This window comes from Venustampulla echinocandica (genome assembly GCF_003357145.1).
Source record: "Venustampulla echinocandica strain BP 5553 chromosome Unknown scaffold_7, whole genome shotgun sequence".
NCBI lineage: Eukaryota > Fungi > Ascomycota > Leotiomycetes > Helotiales > Pleuroascaceae > Venustampulla > Venustampulla echinocandica.
Genome location: NW_022474212.1, coordinates 1,048,386 through 1,065,048, shown reverse-complemented (window position 1 = coordinate 1,065,048; position 16,663 = coordinate 1,048,386). Strand labels below are relative to the sequence as shown.

General features: G+C 51.4%; 3 protein-coding genes across 3 annotated transcripts; 1 reads left to right on the top strand and 2 right to left on the bottom strand.

The window, feature by feature from the left end:
* Positions 1–872: 872 nt before the first annotated feature.
* Positions 873–4,039, bottom strand: BP5553_08276 (Uncharacterized protein; the record flags this gene model as incomplete). The annotated part of the gene is made up of 2 exons (XM_032016899.1): positions 873–3,654; positions 3,894–4,039. The coding sequence occupies 2 exons, from the start codon at positions 4,037–4,039 to the stop codon at positions 873–875; spliced, it is 2,928 nt and encodes a 975-aa protein (XP_031867190.1).
* Positions 4,040–4,648: 609 nt separating this feature from the next.
* BP5553_08275 (Uncharacterized protein) lies at positions 4,649–7,923 on the top strand (the record flags this gene model as incomplete). The annotated part of the gene is made up of 5 exons (XM_032016898.1): positions 4,649–6,016; positions 6,075–6,172; positions 6,220–6,557; positions 6,607–7,790; positions 7,840–7,923. The coding sequence occupies 5 exons, from the start codon at positions 4,649–4,651 to the stop codon at positions 7,921–7,923; spliced, it is 3,072 nt and encodes a 1,023-aa protein (XP_031867189.1).
* A 1,977-nt stretch (positions 7,924–9,900) lies between these two features.
* BP5553_08274 (C2H2 and C2HC zinc finger) lies at positions 9,901–12,165 on the bottom strand (the record flags this gene model as incomplete). The annotated part of the gene is made up of 2 exons (XM_032016897.1): positions 9,901–11,626; positions 11,687–12,165. The coding sequence occupies 2 exons, from the start codon at positions 12,163–12,165 to the stop codon at positions 9,901–9,903; spliced, it is 2,205 nt and encodes a 734-aa protein (XP_031867188.1).
* Positions 12,166–16,663: the final 4,498 nt, after the last annotated feature.

Here is a 16,663-nt window from a genome sequence, read left to right as displayed (position 1 = left end):
GTGCTACAGCATAGCCTGACCACAAGCCACAAGGTGTACGTACTGCTAAAAGAAATTAAGACCTCCATAACTATAAGTCAACGACCGCCTCGTGTTACACGATACGCCTTCCACTCAGCCCCTCTCGCTCTCAACATTAATTTATACCCAACCATGGCTTATCTATCAAACTGCCACTCATATCAGCCCTGCAGGAGTCTCGCCACCGATGGCCAGACGGGCGGAAAGACAAGATGCCAGACATTGGATCTGCAGCCATCCAAAGCATCCCCTGGTGCAGAAACCATATGTTTCAGCTAAATAAGCACTGTTGCGGCAATTTTATGTTCATATATGCCTTACGCAAGTCATGAGATTTGACAGGTTTGTCTTAGTCCTTAGCTGATCTGAGCATATCAACGAGTCAACGGCCGCCATTATGTGTAGGTTCCCTCCCGCTCACGGAGGGGTGCTGTGCCGATCAATTGGACCCTGCCGATGCTTTCCCTTTCCATAGATCTTAGGAACAATAAACTTCAAGAGGCGGCCAACTCGTCAATCTATTGGATGCGCCCAAATTAACTGGGTACGCCGTATTAGCATGGGTTTCAAGAAGTCAGAGAGACGCGTAGCTGAGGCCCCTAGATCAATTCGGAATGATGAATCGGAAGCCTAGTTGAGCTTGTAATACTTAATGCTCATCCGTAATACATCTGGATTCGCTTGTCGCCGGGGAAGGGGCGGAGAAGTGGGTTGAGGGGGAAGGCACAACGAGGCACAAATGGTTATTAACGCTAAGCATGCTTGAAATTACTCATCGATACACTAATGATACAATGCAGTTTAAAAGGTATGCGGTTTCCAAACGACAGCGGCGAAACGAACCTCTCAGATTATCCACCAGCTACTACAGCTAAGCCTTCATAGATCTTGGCTTTTACCGCATAGAATGTGTTCTCATGGTGGGGCGTGGCCGATATTCCATTTCCTTCGATCTCGATACGCCCTGTTCCTGTCTTCCGTACCGTTACAGACCCATCGATCAGCAATGTTCCCTCGCCCTTGAACTCGGCTTTGTGCCCTGACGACTGCATGATCTTCCTTAGATCTGCCAAACGTAGATCTCCCACATGCAATGGCTGAGCCACAGATCTAGTAGCTGACGCCATACTTGACGGGAGGACGTCTAATGTTGGAACTTCTACCGGAGATACAGCAGCACCGACAAGTTTAGTCTCCGTGGTGTCAGGGTTCTCCATGAGCAGCTTTTGCCTCTTTTTGCTCCCCTCTGTGTCCATTTCAGGAGGTTCAAGTGTTGTAGCCTCCAGCCGGCCCGTCAGAGTAACGATACCTAGGCCCCTCACGTTTTGCCAGCGCAGCCTCTTGACAAGGGCATCGGTTAGCTTCACAGCCCAAGCATTTGTGTCGACACTGGCATCAACCCTAGCTCCAACCTCAGGTGTATACACATCAACCGCAGTTTCATCGAAACCCCCAATCTTAGCTGCAAGTAGTTTCCGGCAATCGTTCGCAAGGGCCATCGTCTCCCCCTTCATGCCGCTGATAAATATCAACTTTCGTGGTTGGATCAGCGGAATTAGCATCTGCAAACTCCGTTTGTCGTGTAAACCTGCGAAATCTATGAATGCTAGGCGGACATTCACCTTAACAGTCTCCTCTGAGAAGACGACTCTTGACGGCCCGGTAACCTCATCCACATCCGGTTCCAAAGTATCGTTATCGTCGACAGCCAGGGCACGATCGCCAAGCTCAGACCCTTCCTGGGGACCGGTGCCGACTTGTTGTCTTTTGCTAACGCCGCTTGACATTCGACGATCGCTGGAAACTGCGACATCATCCCATTTCCGCTTCTTGCCCAGGGTATCTTTGGTGTCATATTTACTTGGCTGGCGCATATCCTGGCCAGCAACTTCATCTCGCTCTTCAGTCCTGAGAAAATCTTCGGGCCTGATCAGCTCCCCAAAATCATCGTTCCTCCTCCGCCTAATAGCTAATGGGAACATCTTCTCACGACCCTTCTTCCCACGGACATCGTAGTCGTGCACTCCCTTACGGCGGATGAGAATGTTAATACCTAGATCTTCATCACTTAAGCCAATTTTCTTCCTGTTTGCCTGTCCCATTGTCGCGGAAATATTGAGTGCCTTGCCCTGCTGTTCAGTCTCCGAATCCTCCGATTCTGATGACGATTCGGACGAAGCATCATCAACCACGTCAGCAGACGATTCGAGAGCTGTAGCACCTCCAGCTTGGGATGTAGTTTGTAATTGGCGGCGTGTCGCCAGCCACTGCTGGTATATATTAAGATCATTTCCTTCCAGTGCGACCCGCTTGGCATCCCTGATAACGAGTTCTCGTCCTCCAGCATATACTTGCTCTAAATTATCACCACTGGGTGTGGGTTCAGAGGCAACTCCATCTTTGCGCTCTTCCCACCATGACCATAAAGTTCTTGCGATGCCATGATTGCCCACGGCCCCTTCTGGTTTGCCCATCCGCTCCGTGAGGACTACAAGATTTCGGCTGTCGTCGACAATCTTCCGCAAGACTTCTTTGGAGAACCCCCATTCTAAAGATGCATCACTAGCCAGAATAACCTTTCCAAAGGACCTCCCAAGGTTGTCAGTCTCATTTAGGATTCGATCAATTTGGCCCCGGCGTTCAAGTAATCGTAGATGTTTGAAGTCAAACGGCCCAGCACCTGAATTCTGCTGAGGATCTTGGTCCCCATCCTGCTTCTTCTGTTGCCCGCCAGCAACAGCCTCAAACTCTCGAACGATGCCATCATCCATCCATTCGAGCATACTTCTCGCATAACGCATTGTTGCCTGTATATTCCTGCTCGCAAGATATGGCTTCGCTGACAAAAGAGGGCTATCCTCAGTCTTACTCTCCGTCCGCCATGCATGCTCCAGCAAGTATGCCAGTTCTAGTACACGAGCGCTGGAGTCCGTTGGGATGAGCACAATTCCCCCTTTACTAACCGAGGACTTGATCATATCGAGTAAGAGCTCGTCTCGCTTTGTTCTCCCTCCAGCCAGAGCCGCTTTCTCGCCACCATGACTACTGCATATCAATGCTGTCGGCCTTCGCAGCTGCTCAATGACCTCCGCACCGCCCGCGCCCGCTCCTCCAAGCCATGCCGCGCCCGCCAGGACATTCTCGCGGGCTTGATTCCAATCCACCGCATAGACAATGGATTCTAGGCCGTGCTGAATATGCCATATTGTCCCTCCTAACGTATGTCCAGCATTGTATGCGGTAATGGTCAGGCCATTCAGGGGAGGAGAGAATGGCGAAGGAAGCGGTTGGTGGGGTTGCGAATACTTGAGGGGGTGGATCAACGAGAAGTAGGATGCAATTTCTTCATTAGTTGGTGGCTGGAGGAGAATATTTGGGTCTTCATCTGCTGATACAGATTGCGTATATGAGTACGAAGCTTCAGATAGAGATTCGGAGGGAATAATCGTTGACGCAATGGGAGTTGAACTGTAAAGGTCCTGTAAAAGGGTGCGGCCAAGAGATATTACCGGCGTTGTAGCGTAGATGGGTATTCGAGTAAATAGTGGGAAGTGTTTGCAACAATGTGCGAATGCCGCGAGGTGAGCGGTTGTCGCATGGGTGAGAAGAATGATAGATAGAGTTGGAACTTGTCTGGGGGTTCAATATTAGCATATCTTGCTGTTGCGGCACGGAATTGAATTGAAGCAGAAGGGTCAAGGCATAGCAAGGCAGGATGATTGAGCAGCAGGTAAACGTGATATGATGCTTGTTGATTGATGTCTGCAATGTAATACATGTTCATGGCGCTTCTCCTCCTCTTCCAGATATGTGCCTCAATCCCGATAAATAGAATAAATATATATCAATAATAGAAGAAGATCGCAACCTACTTCTCGAGCTCCTTTAGCTTGGCCACATCGAATGTCTCATCCCATCCGGCATCGATCAGGATCTTGACGCCCCCATCCAGCTCCAGGAGCGACTGCGACGCAGATGACTCGGACTGCGCGCCCAGCAATGAGCAAAAGGTGAACATCGTCGCGGACCGCGCCCTCGTCCTCCTGTTATCTCCCCTCCGTGTCTACTATGCTCTGCTCTTCTCTAGACTGTCAATCTCATATCCCAGGCTGCCCTCGTAGTCCGGTGGGAGTTTATGCAGTTCGCATCGGATAGTAATGGTGGGGGCTCTTGTTGTGGTGGTCGTGGTTGTGGATTGTATATTGAGTTGGTTGAGTCGCGTTGGAGTTGTCAATGTCAAAGAACGACGCCGAGCACACATGAAAGGGAAAAGCCCAGCGAGCCCGGGAGTCGAGGCGCCAGGGGCAGTTGCTGGCGGGGTGTTAGCGTGCCAGCAGCTGGGCGAATGAATGGGCGAGGCCGCCCCGGAATCTCGAAATAATAATCGTGTCAACATCAAACATCCACGACCTTCGTTCACTGTACACAATATACAATATACAATTCGCGGTCTGTCTACCCGCGAATTCCACAGACCACGTCGCAGATGCGTCCCCATTCTGGTCAATGCCCCTGATCTCTTGATCCCGTCACGCCTGCGCCTTTCTCCCCTCCCAGATCCTATTAAACACCGCCAATACCTACCTTTGACGACGTATTCGAACTCAACCAGTCCAGCGGTGAAAATATGTCGGACTACCAGCTCTACCACGCCCTCGGCCAAGGTGGTCCCAATGATGATCCTTCAAACCCAAACCCAAGCGGACAGCCTGTCCCACCCCAATTCCAACAGCCTGGCGGTCCAGCGCCGTATCAACAGACTGGCGCAAACTACAACCACAACCCCCAGGGGCAGCCTCAGCAATATGGCAATCCCCAGATGGGGCAGCCCGCACCATACCAAGGACAGCACGACCAGGGCTATGCTACAAATCCAAATCAGAGCGGCGTGTCACAGGATCCAGGGCTAGCATCGCAGATGGGCGGTTTGGGACTGGGTGAAGCAGCTTCACATGGGAGGAAGAAGAAAAAGGACAGACATGCATATCACACCGTTGAAGCTCCCGGGGGGTCTTCAGCAGCTTTCAATGGCATGCCCCAGGGAGCTGTTCCAGCTTCGGCATACTTGAATGCGGATCCGTCGGCGATGCCATCAGCGCCCGGTGGCCAGTTCATGAACCAGCCCGTCACTCCACAGATGTCACAGTTCCCAGCTGCAGCAAACGCCCCTTTTAATCCTGCAAACCCAACTTCTCCGGTAGAGTTTGCTTCCAGGAATGGCACCGCGGATCAGGCATTTGGTGCAAGCGTCCAGACCTCGGCGCAAGGGAGAGTTGACCCTGATCAAATACCTAGTGTACCGAGATCGAGAGATGCTATTTCGCAATACTACCTCAGCAATGTGTACCCAACGTTCGAACACCATCTTCCTCCTCCAGCTTCTGTTGCTTTCGTTGCCTTTGATCAAGGCAATTCCTCTCCGAAATTCACCAGACTTACGATGAACAATATCCCGTCAACATCAGACGCCCTCCAATCAACCGGACTGCCTCTAGGCCTCCTTTTACAACCTCTAGCTCCTTTACAGGCAGGAGAGCTCGAGATTCCCGTTTTGGACTTTGGTGACGTTGGACCGCCAAGATGCCACCGGTGCCGAGCGTATATCAATCCGTTCATGGTTTTCAGGTCTGGAGGAAACAAATTCGTTTGCAACATGTGCAATTATGCGAATGATGTTCCGCCTGAATACTTCTGTGCAATAACACCCCAAGGCGCCCGTGTTGACAGAGAGCAACGGCCGGAGTTGATGCGGGGAACGGTGGAATTTTTGGTCCCGAAAGAATACTGGTCCAAAGAGCCTGTTGGAATAAGATGGCTGTTTTTGATTGATGTTGGCCAGGAAGCCTTTAACAAGGGCTTCCTAGAAGCGTTCTGCGAAGGGGTCATGGTCGCTTTGTATGGCAAGGATGGCTCAGAAGATGAACGCAAGATCCCAGAGGGGGCAAAAGTTGGTTTCGTGACATTTGATAAGGATATTCATTTCTACAACATGAACGTAAGCAGCATCAGCCCCTCCCTTCAGCGCAATGTTTCGTGTCTGACATTTCCTCCAGCCCGCTCTCGACCAGGCACAGATGTTAATTATGCCTGATATCGAGGATCCTTTCCTGCCCCTCAGCGATGGCCTTTTTGTAGACCCTTACGAGGCAAAGTAAGTCTCCGCGTTATCCCCTAGGAAAATTATCTAACTTCAGCAAGGTCAAATATTACTTCATTACTTACCCAGCTTCCTGCGTTATTTTCACAGGTCAAGAACCCAGAGCCTGCGCTACTGCCCACCTTGACTGCTGCGTTGGCAGCGCTGGAGAAGACTGGCGGGAAGATTGTATGTTCTTTATCGGCTCTACCAACATGGGGCCCCGGCCGACTGTTCCTTCGCGATGATGGCAAGCAACATGGAGATGCCGAAAAGAAACTCTTTACCACCGAACATCCTGGCTGGAGAAAGGTGGCAGACAAAATGGTCGCTGCTGGCGTAGGCGTAGATTTTTTCCTCGCTGCTCCAGGCGGAGGATATCTTGATATTGCCACGATAGGTAGCTGATCCCTATTCCTAGGGTGGATTGTCGACTAACATAGGTATAGGTCATGTTTCAGCGTCAACTGGTGGAGAAACCTTTTATTATCCTAATTTTGTCGCTCCGCGCGACTCAGCAAAGCTATCTCAGGAGATAATGCACACAGTTACCCGAGAGACCGGGTACCAAGCGCTAATGAAAGTTCGATGCTCCAACGGCTTGCAAATATCTTCCTATCACGGTAACTTTATACAGCACACTTTCGGTGCGGACATTGAGTTCGGCGTCGTCGATGCGGATAAAGCTATGGGTGCTATGTTCAGCTATGATGGTAAACTTGATGCTAAGCTTGATGCTCACTTCCAAAGTGCTTTGCTATATACAACGGCAAGCGGCCAGCGCAGGGTCAGATGCTCTAATGTCATTGCTAGCGTTAGCGACAATGCCAAGGATTGCATGAAATTCGTCGATCAGGATGCCGTATATGCCTTGATTGCAAAGGAAGCTGCATCTAAGATGACATCCAACTCTCTGAAGGACATTCGAGGTGCGCTCACGGAAAAGAACGTTGATATTCTAGCCGGTTACCGGAAGAATTTCTCAGGCTCGCATCCACCCGGTCAACTTGTCCTTCCCGAAAACCTCAAGGAGTTCAGCATGTATATTCTTGGACTTATCAAGTCTCGGGCTTTCAAGGGAGGACAAGAGCCCACGGATCGCCGAGTACACGACATGCGGATGATCAAAAGCATGGGAGCTCTTGAGTTATCCCTTTATCTCTATCCTCGCATGATTCCAATCCACAACCTCCTGCCAGAAGATGGATTTCCGGATCCCGAGTCAGGTCACCTTCGCATGCCTCCTTCAATTCGAGATTCGTTCTCGCGGGTAGAGGAAGGCGGTGTCTATCTCATCGACAACGGACAAAACTGCTATCTCTGGATGCATGCCCAAACGTCTCCAAATCTCATTGTGGATCTATTTGGCGAGGACAAGGATACTCTGAAATCGCTAGACCCATTCAGCTCGTCGTTACCTGTTTTGCAAACACATCTCAGCGCACAAGTTCGGAATATCCTTGAGTACTTGAAGACGATGCGTGGCTCCAAAGCCTTGACGATCCAACTCGCGAGGCAAGGCCTTGATGGTGCTGAATATGAATTCGCGCGACTATTAGTTGAAGACCGGAACAACGAAGCACAGAGTTATGTTGATTGGTTGGTGCATATCCACCGCCACGTTCAATTAGAGGTAAGATCCCCGAGTTATATGTCTCCTATGGTTGCTAACAGTTTTGCAGTTGACGGGCCAGAGGAAGAAAGAGGATAGCGGGGATAATTCCATAGCGTCAAATTTCGCTGGACTTCGGCCTCCATACTGGTAGGTCAGGCTACTGTATATCAAAAGCTCTGAGTCGGTATGACGGGAAGAGGACAAGCAGCTTGTTGGAATGGTCGTAAGTATATTAGCGTGCATAGCAACAATCTCATGAAGTCCTCATTTCAGAAAGATGGGCATTTTGGTTATCCGATACTGCGCAGTCACACAAGTGGTCGTATATGAGACACGCCTCAATAAATTCCAATTCTGCAATCTTCCAAACCCCTAAGCCAAATAGTTTTACCTGCACGGATGATATCTCAGAATTACACAATAATGTGATACAAACTGCTTGCGAGTGTATCTCAAATATCTAGGAAATCGTTGTAGGTTGAGCCAGGGGGGGGGAAGGACCTTGACTAGGAGAGGGCCAAACCTTGATGTCTAAAGCTCGTTACTACTTCCCTTAGAAGTGCTAAACTAGTAGACAATACGGAATTCAAGGCAATGGGCTATGCCCTAGATAAATCTAGCAAGAGGCTTTGAAACCTTGATGATACAGTAGGGAACTAGAAATCATAGTAGATAAGATTAAGGAGTTCGAGATCGATTTGGACTCTTGGTTTAAATCAAAAACTGTTATCGTTACTATATTACCACACTATAAGGGTAGAAGACCTTTAAAGAAAGAAGCTAAGTAACGATAGCAAATATATACGAACCTTACCCAGACAATAGATAGCGTAAATATCTTAATTTCGGTTAGATATTTACACAAATTCTAGTAAGATATTCATACAGCTTGAATACCTTACTTTTAGTGAGATATTCATATAGCTTGAACACCTCAATTCTAATGAGATATTCGCGTGACTTGAATACCTCAATTCTAGTAAGATATTTATACGATATCAGATTTATATCTAGGTAATAGCCGTTAGACCTTATAACACTGGCGAAAAGAGTTTTACACCAAAGTCGCCCAAGAATGCGCCATACGCACAGCCTCTAACGTCACCCGACCCGTGTTTTTAAGGGCACAACTTCGGCGACGTTTTTCAGTATCATATTAGAAGAAGAAGAAGGCATGTGAGTGAGCTACCAGGCGTAGAACTATACCTGGATAGTAAATCAAAAATACGAAGCCTAAACCCTCATGACAGTTGCCAAGCGGCAACACTGCAAACGAGGCACTCTGCCCGGACTAGCTAAGCGAAACTAGAAGAGCGTACGAAGTAGCTAGGTACCTAAGGTACGTACTACGTACTCGATCATGGATGGCCGCGTAACGAGCTTGTCTCGAGGCTATTGTGATATCTCCAGGCCTAGAGTGATAGCTTCGATGGAATTAATTAGCACATAGCAAGGTCCAACTAACTCACACTCGCCTTTCACACTAAAACATATCGCCCCAACACTAGAAACGAAGAGAGCAAAGCTGTTGCATTAGACCTATGCTAAAAATCCCAAAATGACCATGATACCCATCCGTAGCCGCCCTCCCATCCCATGCCATCCCAATATATATCCAGTCACAAAAAACGATCGCGTGGGTATAAGGTACATAAATACCAAAGCAGCAAATCCGCTCCTACCGTCTTTCCTCATCGCCAAGGTAAAAAGAAAAATACCTGTCCCATGTTGTCCCCCCAGGAAAACAAATTCCGGAAAGTCTGACCTCATGCCAAGATAACGAGTGCAGTGCTGAGGTTATGCAAAAAAAAAAGAAAATCATCATGCAGCAAATAATAATCATATAACACAGAATTGAATCCAACAAGAGTTGTGTAATAAATAATAATAATATTTCAACACCGGATCCAATGCAGGACGCTGGGCCCACCGCAAGTTTCGCGAACTTGCGTCTCATGAGTGTTCGTGTTCTTTCTTTCTTCGTAACAGTCGTGGCGTGCTATAAAAAAACGACGCGGGTATCATATGAAGGTGGGTGAAGGATGGTGTATATACAATCCGATCCGTACACATAGACATAGAAGAAAACATCTTGTTTCCTCCCGAAAAGGGGGGATTGGGAGGGGGCTCAGTATATCGGAGCTGTGACATTCTCCTCGCTGGTAGCCACTGCAACTAGCGCCTCTAGACGGCGCATGTTGCTATCTGTTGATTTAGGTACTTGGTGTTCTTGTTGCACCGGCCCCCGATTTCCAACCGGGGAATAAGTGTAAGCCGCATCCATGCCATTCGGACGAGGATAGGGTGGGTAGTTGTCATGTTGGGGTGGCTGGGTATCTTGTTGCCCAGCGACCCTTTTGCCGTTTTGGGTTTCCACCCAACCATTTGAGTGTACAATGCTCGGATTGAGCTCTCCCACTTGTGAGCTGCTTGGCGTCTCTGGTATTCCACCTTCAGGGCTACTCGAATTGGCGGGGGACGTCCGTTGAACAGGGGCGCCGTTCTGAACAGTCACCGGCCCATGATACCATCCGTGACGTTTGCTTGACTTGGGCGTGATTGGAGGGGCACTGACATGTTGGCTCCATGAACCACTCCTCTGTGCCTGGGCTGAATAAGGCGATTCTTCAAATCGAACAGCTGGCTGGGCACGCGCCTGTTCGGCTTGTGCTTGCACGGCCCGATTCGCTTCCGATGCCCATGAACTTGCGGTATCGGGGGGTGCTGGGCCTTGGGTAATATCGAGCCGGTTGAGGTGTCTGTTGATGCCCGTATCTGAGTATTGACTGCTGGGTCTCTCATTTTGATAGGGGTCAGTCCGAGGAGGGGGACGACTTGGGGTAGTATCTATCATCATCGGACTTGGTTGTCGGCGCACTGGGGTAGTTGGCCGTGGGGGGCCCGACTGGGGGAGGGTAACGAAGCTTTCGATCCCGGGAAGCCGCATAGGTTGCGGGAGCGCCGGACCGTTGCTTGGAACTACGGGAGGCTGCGGGTGCGGCCCGTCCGAATAACTATTGGGGGTGGTCATAACCTGCAACCGACTGGTGAATCCCGAGGAAGTGTCAGGATGCCAGGTTCGCCGTCTCCATGCCTCATCTGCGGCACCCGATATCGATTCGCGGCGAGACCACATGGACCCGCTCGATGAGACCGTAGGACTTGCCACCATGCTGCCTGATGGGGAGAACGAGCCCATGTTGCTCGAGTTCAGCGGCGACAGGAGACCCGGGGCAAATGAACTGCTATGGGGGGATTGAAAAGGATTGCCCGCCGATGGCACCGATAACCTTCGCCCAGGGGTGCGATGCCCCGCGTAGAGGCTTGCGGTTCGGGAGTGGGTGGACATGGGCGATCCAAGACCAGACGGCCCGCCCCAGCGGGGGCTATTCTGGCCCGTTGAAAAGGTGGCTGAGGTTGGGGTGCTGAAGCCGCCCGGTGAGTGAGGACGGTATTGGAACTGGCTTGATGGACTCTCGGCGCGATATATCTCTTGCGAGAACCTCGCTCGAGGCTCGCCCGCCATAACCAACGGCGGGGGTCGTCTCCGGACCTCCTCTCTCTGGCTATATGCGGAGGCAACCGACCCAATGCTGGACGCCGATAAGGAATTCCGCGTGTGCCCTCTCCCTTGACTTGTTTGGCTGCTGGTGGTGGATGCTCTCGCCCGACTCCCCGGGGGCCGGACTCGATCCGTTCGAACCTGTCGCTGGAACCTTGTGCCCGTCGCCGCCAGCGAGTCTTGTGGGATCTCTTCATTCAGGTGGACGGTCTGGGCATGCTGGCGGAGGTTATCGAGACGCGAGAAGCGGCGTGAGCAGTGACATTGGAACGGGCGCTCGCCAGTGTGTTTCCTGCGCCAAGTTAGTCTGGGACGTGAAAGCATCGGTGACGGGACCATCTAGCTAGCTTACCGAATGTGCCTCGCCAGATGCTCACTACGGGTGAAGCTCAAGCTGCATGGGGGATAGTCGGTGCAATAGAATCTCTGCGATTTCTTCTTCTTCGACGACTTGCTCCCGTCTGCGTTCACGACGCTCTCGTCATCGGACGCCTCCTCTCCTTCTTCCGAGTCGCCAGCCATTTCGACATCCTCGGACTCTCTGGACTTGGCCGAATACTGCGAGTTCCCTCGATGTAGATTCTGCTGACTCGTCTCGTCCTTCTCGGGTATGGTGATTGCGGATGGAAAGGGCGATGCTGGAAGGGGTCGTTGGGCGGCTAGGGCGGCAAAAGTGGCTCGTGTGGGGGTGACTGCGTCGTCGCGATGGACCGAGGAGGGCTGTATATCCGGCGCCGTGTTTGGGCGGGGAGTTGTGGGCGCTGGCTCGTCGCCATTGCGAGGGAGATGGTTTGGCGCGAGGTTGGTATTGACGGGACTAAAGGTCGCCATTGTGGAGGAGGAGGAGGAGGAGGAGGAGAATGAGGGTCGGGACCGAGGACAGGTTTAAGCCAGGAGGAGGCTGGGTAATTCCACTCGGTCGCGGGGCTGGCGGGGGGACTGCAGAGGTTCTGCAAGCGGTCGGCGTGGTATGATCGAAGAGAGGTTGGGATGGGGGACGAGGAATCGGGGGGAGACGGTGTTCCTTTCTCCAGATCAACCCATCAAGACAAGACCGGCGACGAGACAACGAGATCGATAGACGGCGGTTGGAGTTGGAGTTGGGGCTGGGGTGCCGTAAGCCGGATCAGGTACACGAGGGGGAGGTTGAGCCGCAATGCAATGCAGCTCTCAGCTCGTCCGTTGCTGAAGGGGTGCGCGATACCGCCTGGGCGCAATGGAGTCGCACTGGGTCTGGCGTTAGGGAGGCAGGAGAAGGTGGTTTATTCGGATACCTATATAGATATGGGAGGTTGATATCGATATTTGGTGTCGGTATAGGCTTGATATAGGATCGATATAGGTGTTCCTGGATTCCCGATAGCCGCTATCAGTGTGCGACGGATAAGACGAGGCGGGGGAGGGGGGATCGTCTCGACGGATAACGGACGGCGGAACTGGAAATATCAATGTCGAGGCGGGCGACGAAGCTCGGATGTAGATGTTGCTCGAGTTGTAGCTGTACCTGTAGCTGTAACTGTAGCTGTGAGTGTAGCTTGAAGCTGTGGTTGTAGCTGTCCCTTGTGCCTCCTTCCCAAGTTGTGCTGACCATCTGCGAACTGAATTTGGTGCTGGTTTGGGAGTGGTATTGGTATAGGTTTGGTATGGGGGGCCTATTATGTTGATGACGGAGTTGGTGAAGACGGGTGGCGACTACGACGGTGATGGGCGATGAGGGTGGTTGTGGTGGTGGTGGTGGTGACGACGGCGATAAATGATGATGATGATGATAGCGGCGGCGACGGCGGATGGCAAGAGGTTGCTAATGCAGGGCAGGCAGGACGGTGCCTGAGGAGGATCAAGGGAGAATAAAGAGAAAGGAGAAGAGAGAAGAGCGCGAGAGAGCGAGAGAGCGAGATGGAGATCGAGGATCGGGAATTGGAGACAGGACAGGACAGGAACCGGGACGCAGGACGCAGGACGCAGGTTGGAGGGGTGGAACGAGGATGACGGCGGAGGCTTATGCTGGGCGATGGAGACCGGATTACTGATAGAGAGTTGGTGGTATGTAGGTGGTAGGGAGTGGGTTATTAAGGGGTTGTAGGGAGTGGTTAGGGGGTGGTTAGGGGGATAGCTAGGTAGTGATGGTGCTGTAAAGGCGCTGTAGGGCGATGTGTGAAGTTAGGGCGTCGTTAGGGTGTTGGTGTGTCGCAGATTAGTGGGTGTTATGGTGGGTGCGGGGCCTGTAGCGCATCCTGGAACAGCCCGTTCACAGCCCGGGACAGCCTGGAGCAGCCTGTAAGGTAGCCTGGGGCGACTCGAGTAGAGAGCGGTCAGGTACTCCGTAGGCAGGCCATCGGCCCTGAATGCGGTGCAGCTGCAGTGCTTCTAGTGGGGGCTCTAGGCGCTCCAGGCTCTCAACGCCTGGCTCTAGGCTTGGGACAGCACTGAATAAGCACCGTAGCTGGCGCTGGCGCTGAGTGTTGACGTTGACGTTGACGCTGACGCTGCCAGGTCGGGGGTTCGGGCAGTGGCGGTGGCGGTGGCGAGATGTCTCAGCTACAGTGCCCAAGTAGGTACTGTACCTTGGTAGGTCACTGTAGGTAGTAGTACCGGCAGAGTGCCAGAGGTTATTGGAGCGGTACCTGATAGTACCTTGGTACCTTACCTCCTACACCGTATATGAGTACAGCCAGAGTACCTCCTAACTACCTACCCAGCCAGGCAGTACCAGCTACGGTAACTACCATAGTATCTATAGCATCTACAGCGCCTATTCTACAGCCAGACAAGCCCACGGGGACTTCATATACTCCTGCTTAGCGACGGCTCGACCGCGGGCCAGCTTTCGCCCGAAGATGACGGCAGTTCAAAGTGTCTACGGTATCGACGGATGCGCTCTATACCAAAGAACCCAAGACGCCATCAAGCACTACCAAGTGCATGATTCCGTGCCTGGCTGCTGCAGTTACTAGTTCTTCGCCTCTTTAGGTTCGTTAGCTCTTCAGCGCTTTCGTTAGTCCTGCGCATACCGCATATCATGTCTCCTATAATAGGTGGTGAGGAGAGTAAGCTCGGCACGCTCAGCATCACCGAATACTCACTGACACACCCGTACCCAGACTCACGCTTTTGCTTTTGCTTTTGCTTTTGCTCTTGCCCAGGTTAATTCCAACCCTAATGCTAATGCTGCCATGCAGAGCCCAGTTTCCCAAGCTCCACCTTCTCCAATGCGCAGTATTCGAGACTTCCATCACTCCCAGGGCCCCCATCTTCGGTATGATGCAGGTACACCCGTACTCCCAATCGAAATGGCCCGCCAGCCAACCCGGCCTGCTGATCAGTCTGATGTACGGTATGCTCGGCCCAGTGCCACTCGAGCCTACAGCTGTCTTGGGACGATGGGACGATGGAAGCCTGGCCGGTTGGCAGAACAAAGAGCTCGGCGCGCTATGGTCGCGGCCCTTTTCCGTCAACTGACCTCGTGGGGTTGCACTGCAGTCTGTAAATAGTGGCAAGCCACCAACCACCTTTACGCCTACGGCATGCAGTACGCAGAACCGGCATCGTGAGAGCATAAAGAGTCGGACAGCAGGCTGACAGAGGCGGCGGCGACCTACAGCATCTCCTGTCTGTTTCTTTAGTTCCTGGTTCCTGGACGGTCACGGTACGAATACATCGAGGACAACACCACCATGGCCGGCATGACTCTTGGGCTGGCCGGCATGGAGAGTGATACTTGATACTTGATACTTCATACGTGCGACTTTGATACATACCCACACACACATCCATATACAAGGTCGATACGATGAAATCAGGAACCCCAGGGGTTCCAACAAGCAGGTACCTTGCAGCGGACGAACTACGTCACGGTGCTTCACCTGCGTTCCGGGAGCAGAGTTAGGGTCATTACTTCAAAAGAAAGGGTTTCTTACATATTTGATATTCACAACATATCCGGCTCCCATTTCGCCGCATGGCTACACTAGCTACGAGGCGCCGGAAATTCCGGGGGATTTATGCAGTGTGGGTCAAACTCAACGGTCTCCACGGAAGCCAAAACCCCTTACCATCAAGGTCCATCGAACTAGCGGCTCGAGCCGGTAAACACCTTGTGGATGTTAATACCATCAAGCTTCCTGATTCTCCGTGAAGAATGCGTCATTAAGACCTTTTAGCAGTGGAATGATTATTGCTAGAGATGATCTGACAATATCCATTGTGGACGACGATGATTGTATGCAATCACTTCTGTTTGAAAGGACACGGAATCGACTCTAGTCACTTGTCTACCTCTCCGTATGCCCCATTCTTGGGCAACGCTCGAGATATCTCGTCAGAGAAGGAGAACGGACAATCCAGTTCATTGGTCTGTGGGCGAGAAACCCGACAACTCATCAGACAGCACGGCAACAAGAAAACAACTTTGTTGCAACTGGTCCATTTTGTTCTGCCTTCAACTAACCGGCTTCAATAAAACTCTAATAGGGCATTTCAACATCTGATTTGAGCTACAACGTAACAGCGCGCATCTTATGAGCTACACTTGTACTCAAAACCAGAGGTTCAGATCACCAAGCTGGTATCGATATTCGACTCTGGCCATTGCCAAGCGCTCGTTTCTGCGGCCATTCCTTCAAGTTCTCAACCGAGACTTAGGTGATAATTTTTTTTCATTCATCCGTCACCAGTCTCTTCGCTCGTGTCATAGCAGGAAGCTGCAAGAACTCCTTGAGCTCGCTGTCAATGTCGCGCAACTCTTGACTTGCATGGCTCGCAAACCACGGCAGCTGCTTTACCGCATGATGTTCCCAGCCCAGAGAAAAGCCTATGAACTCTTCCAGGAATTCATCCCGAGAGAAATAGGGATGGGATTGCTTGCACCTTCAACAGATGAGTATATCGAGAATGCATCTAGAACGGAAATGCGCTTTTTGGAGTTGATGTTGCACCAGCACCACCCACAACCCGTTTTTGGGATCGTCACAGGTCTATTCCGAAATGTTCCATCAGTGGATATTAAATATGCTCCATCGATGGTAACGTGCTCATGACTTGTGGGAAACCTCTCTCTTGATTCATTGGAACGTGCAACGTTGCTGCTCACGGTTGTTGTCGAGATCCTCCGTGTTCGGATCAATGGATCGGTCCATCCAGGCCGTCTTTAATTAATCACGGAATTTGCCTCACGCGAAGATTCCGGGAGCAAAACCCATCAAGAAAAGTATCTTGAAAGTATGGGGTACGATGGTTGCAGTTGTATAGACCCTCACTATGTTCTAGAAATACCAAGAGCTCCCACGACTGGTCCAGATCGACAACGCCAAGCGGCGTTCCTGGCACCTCC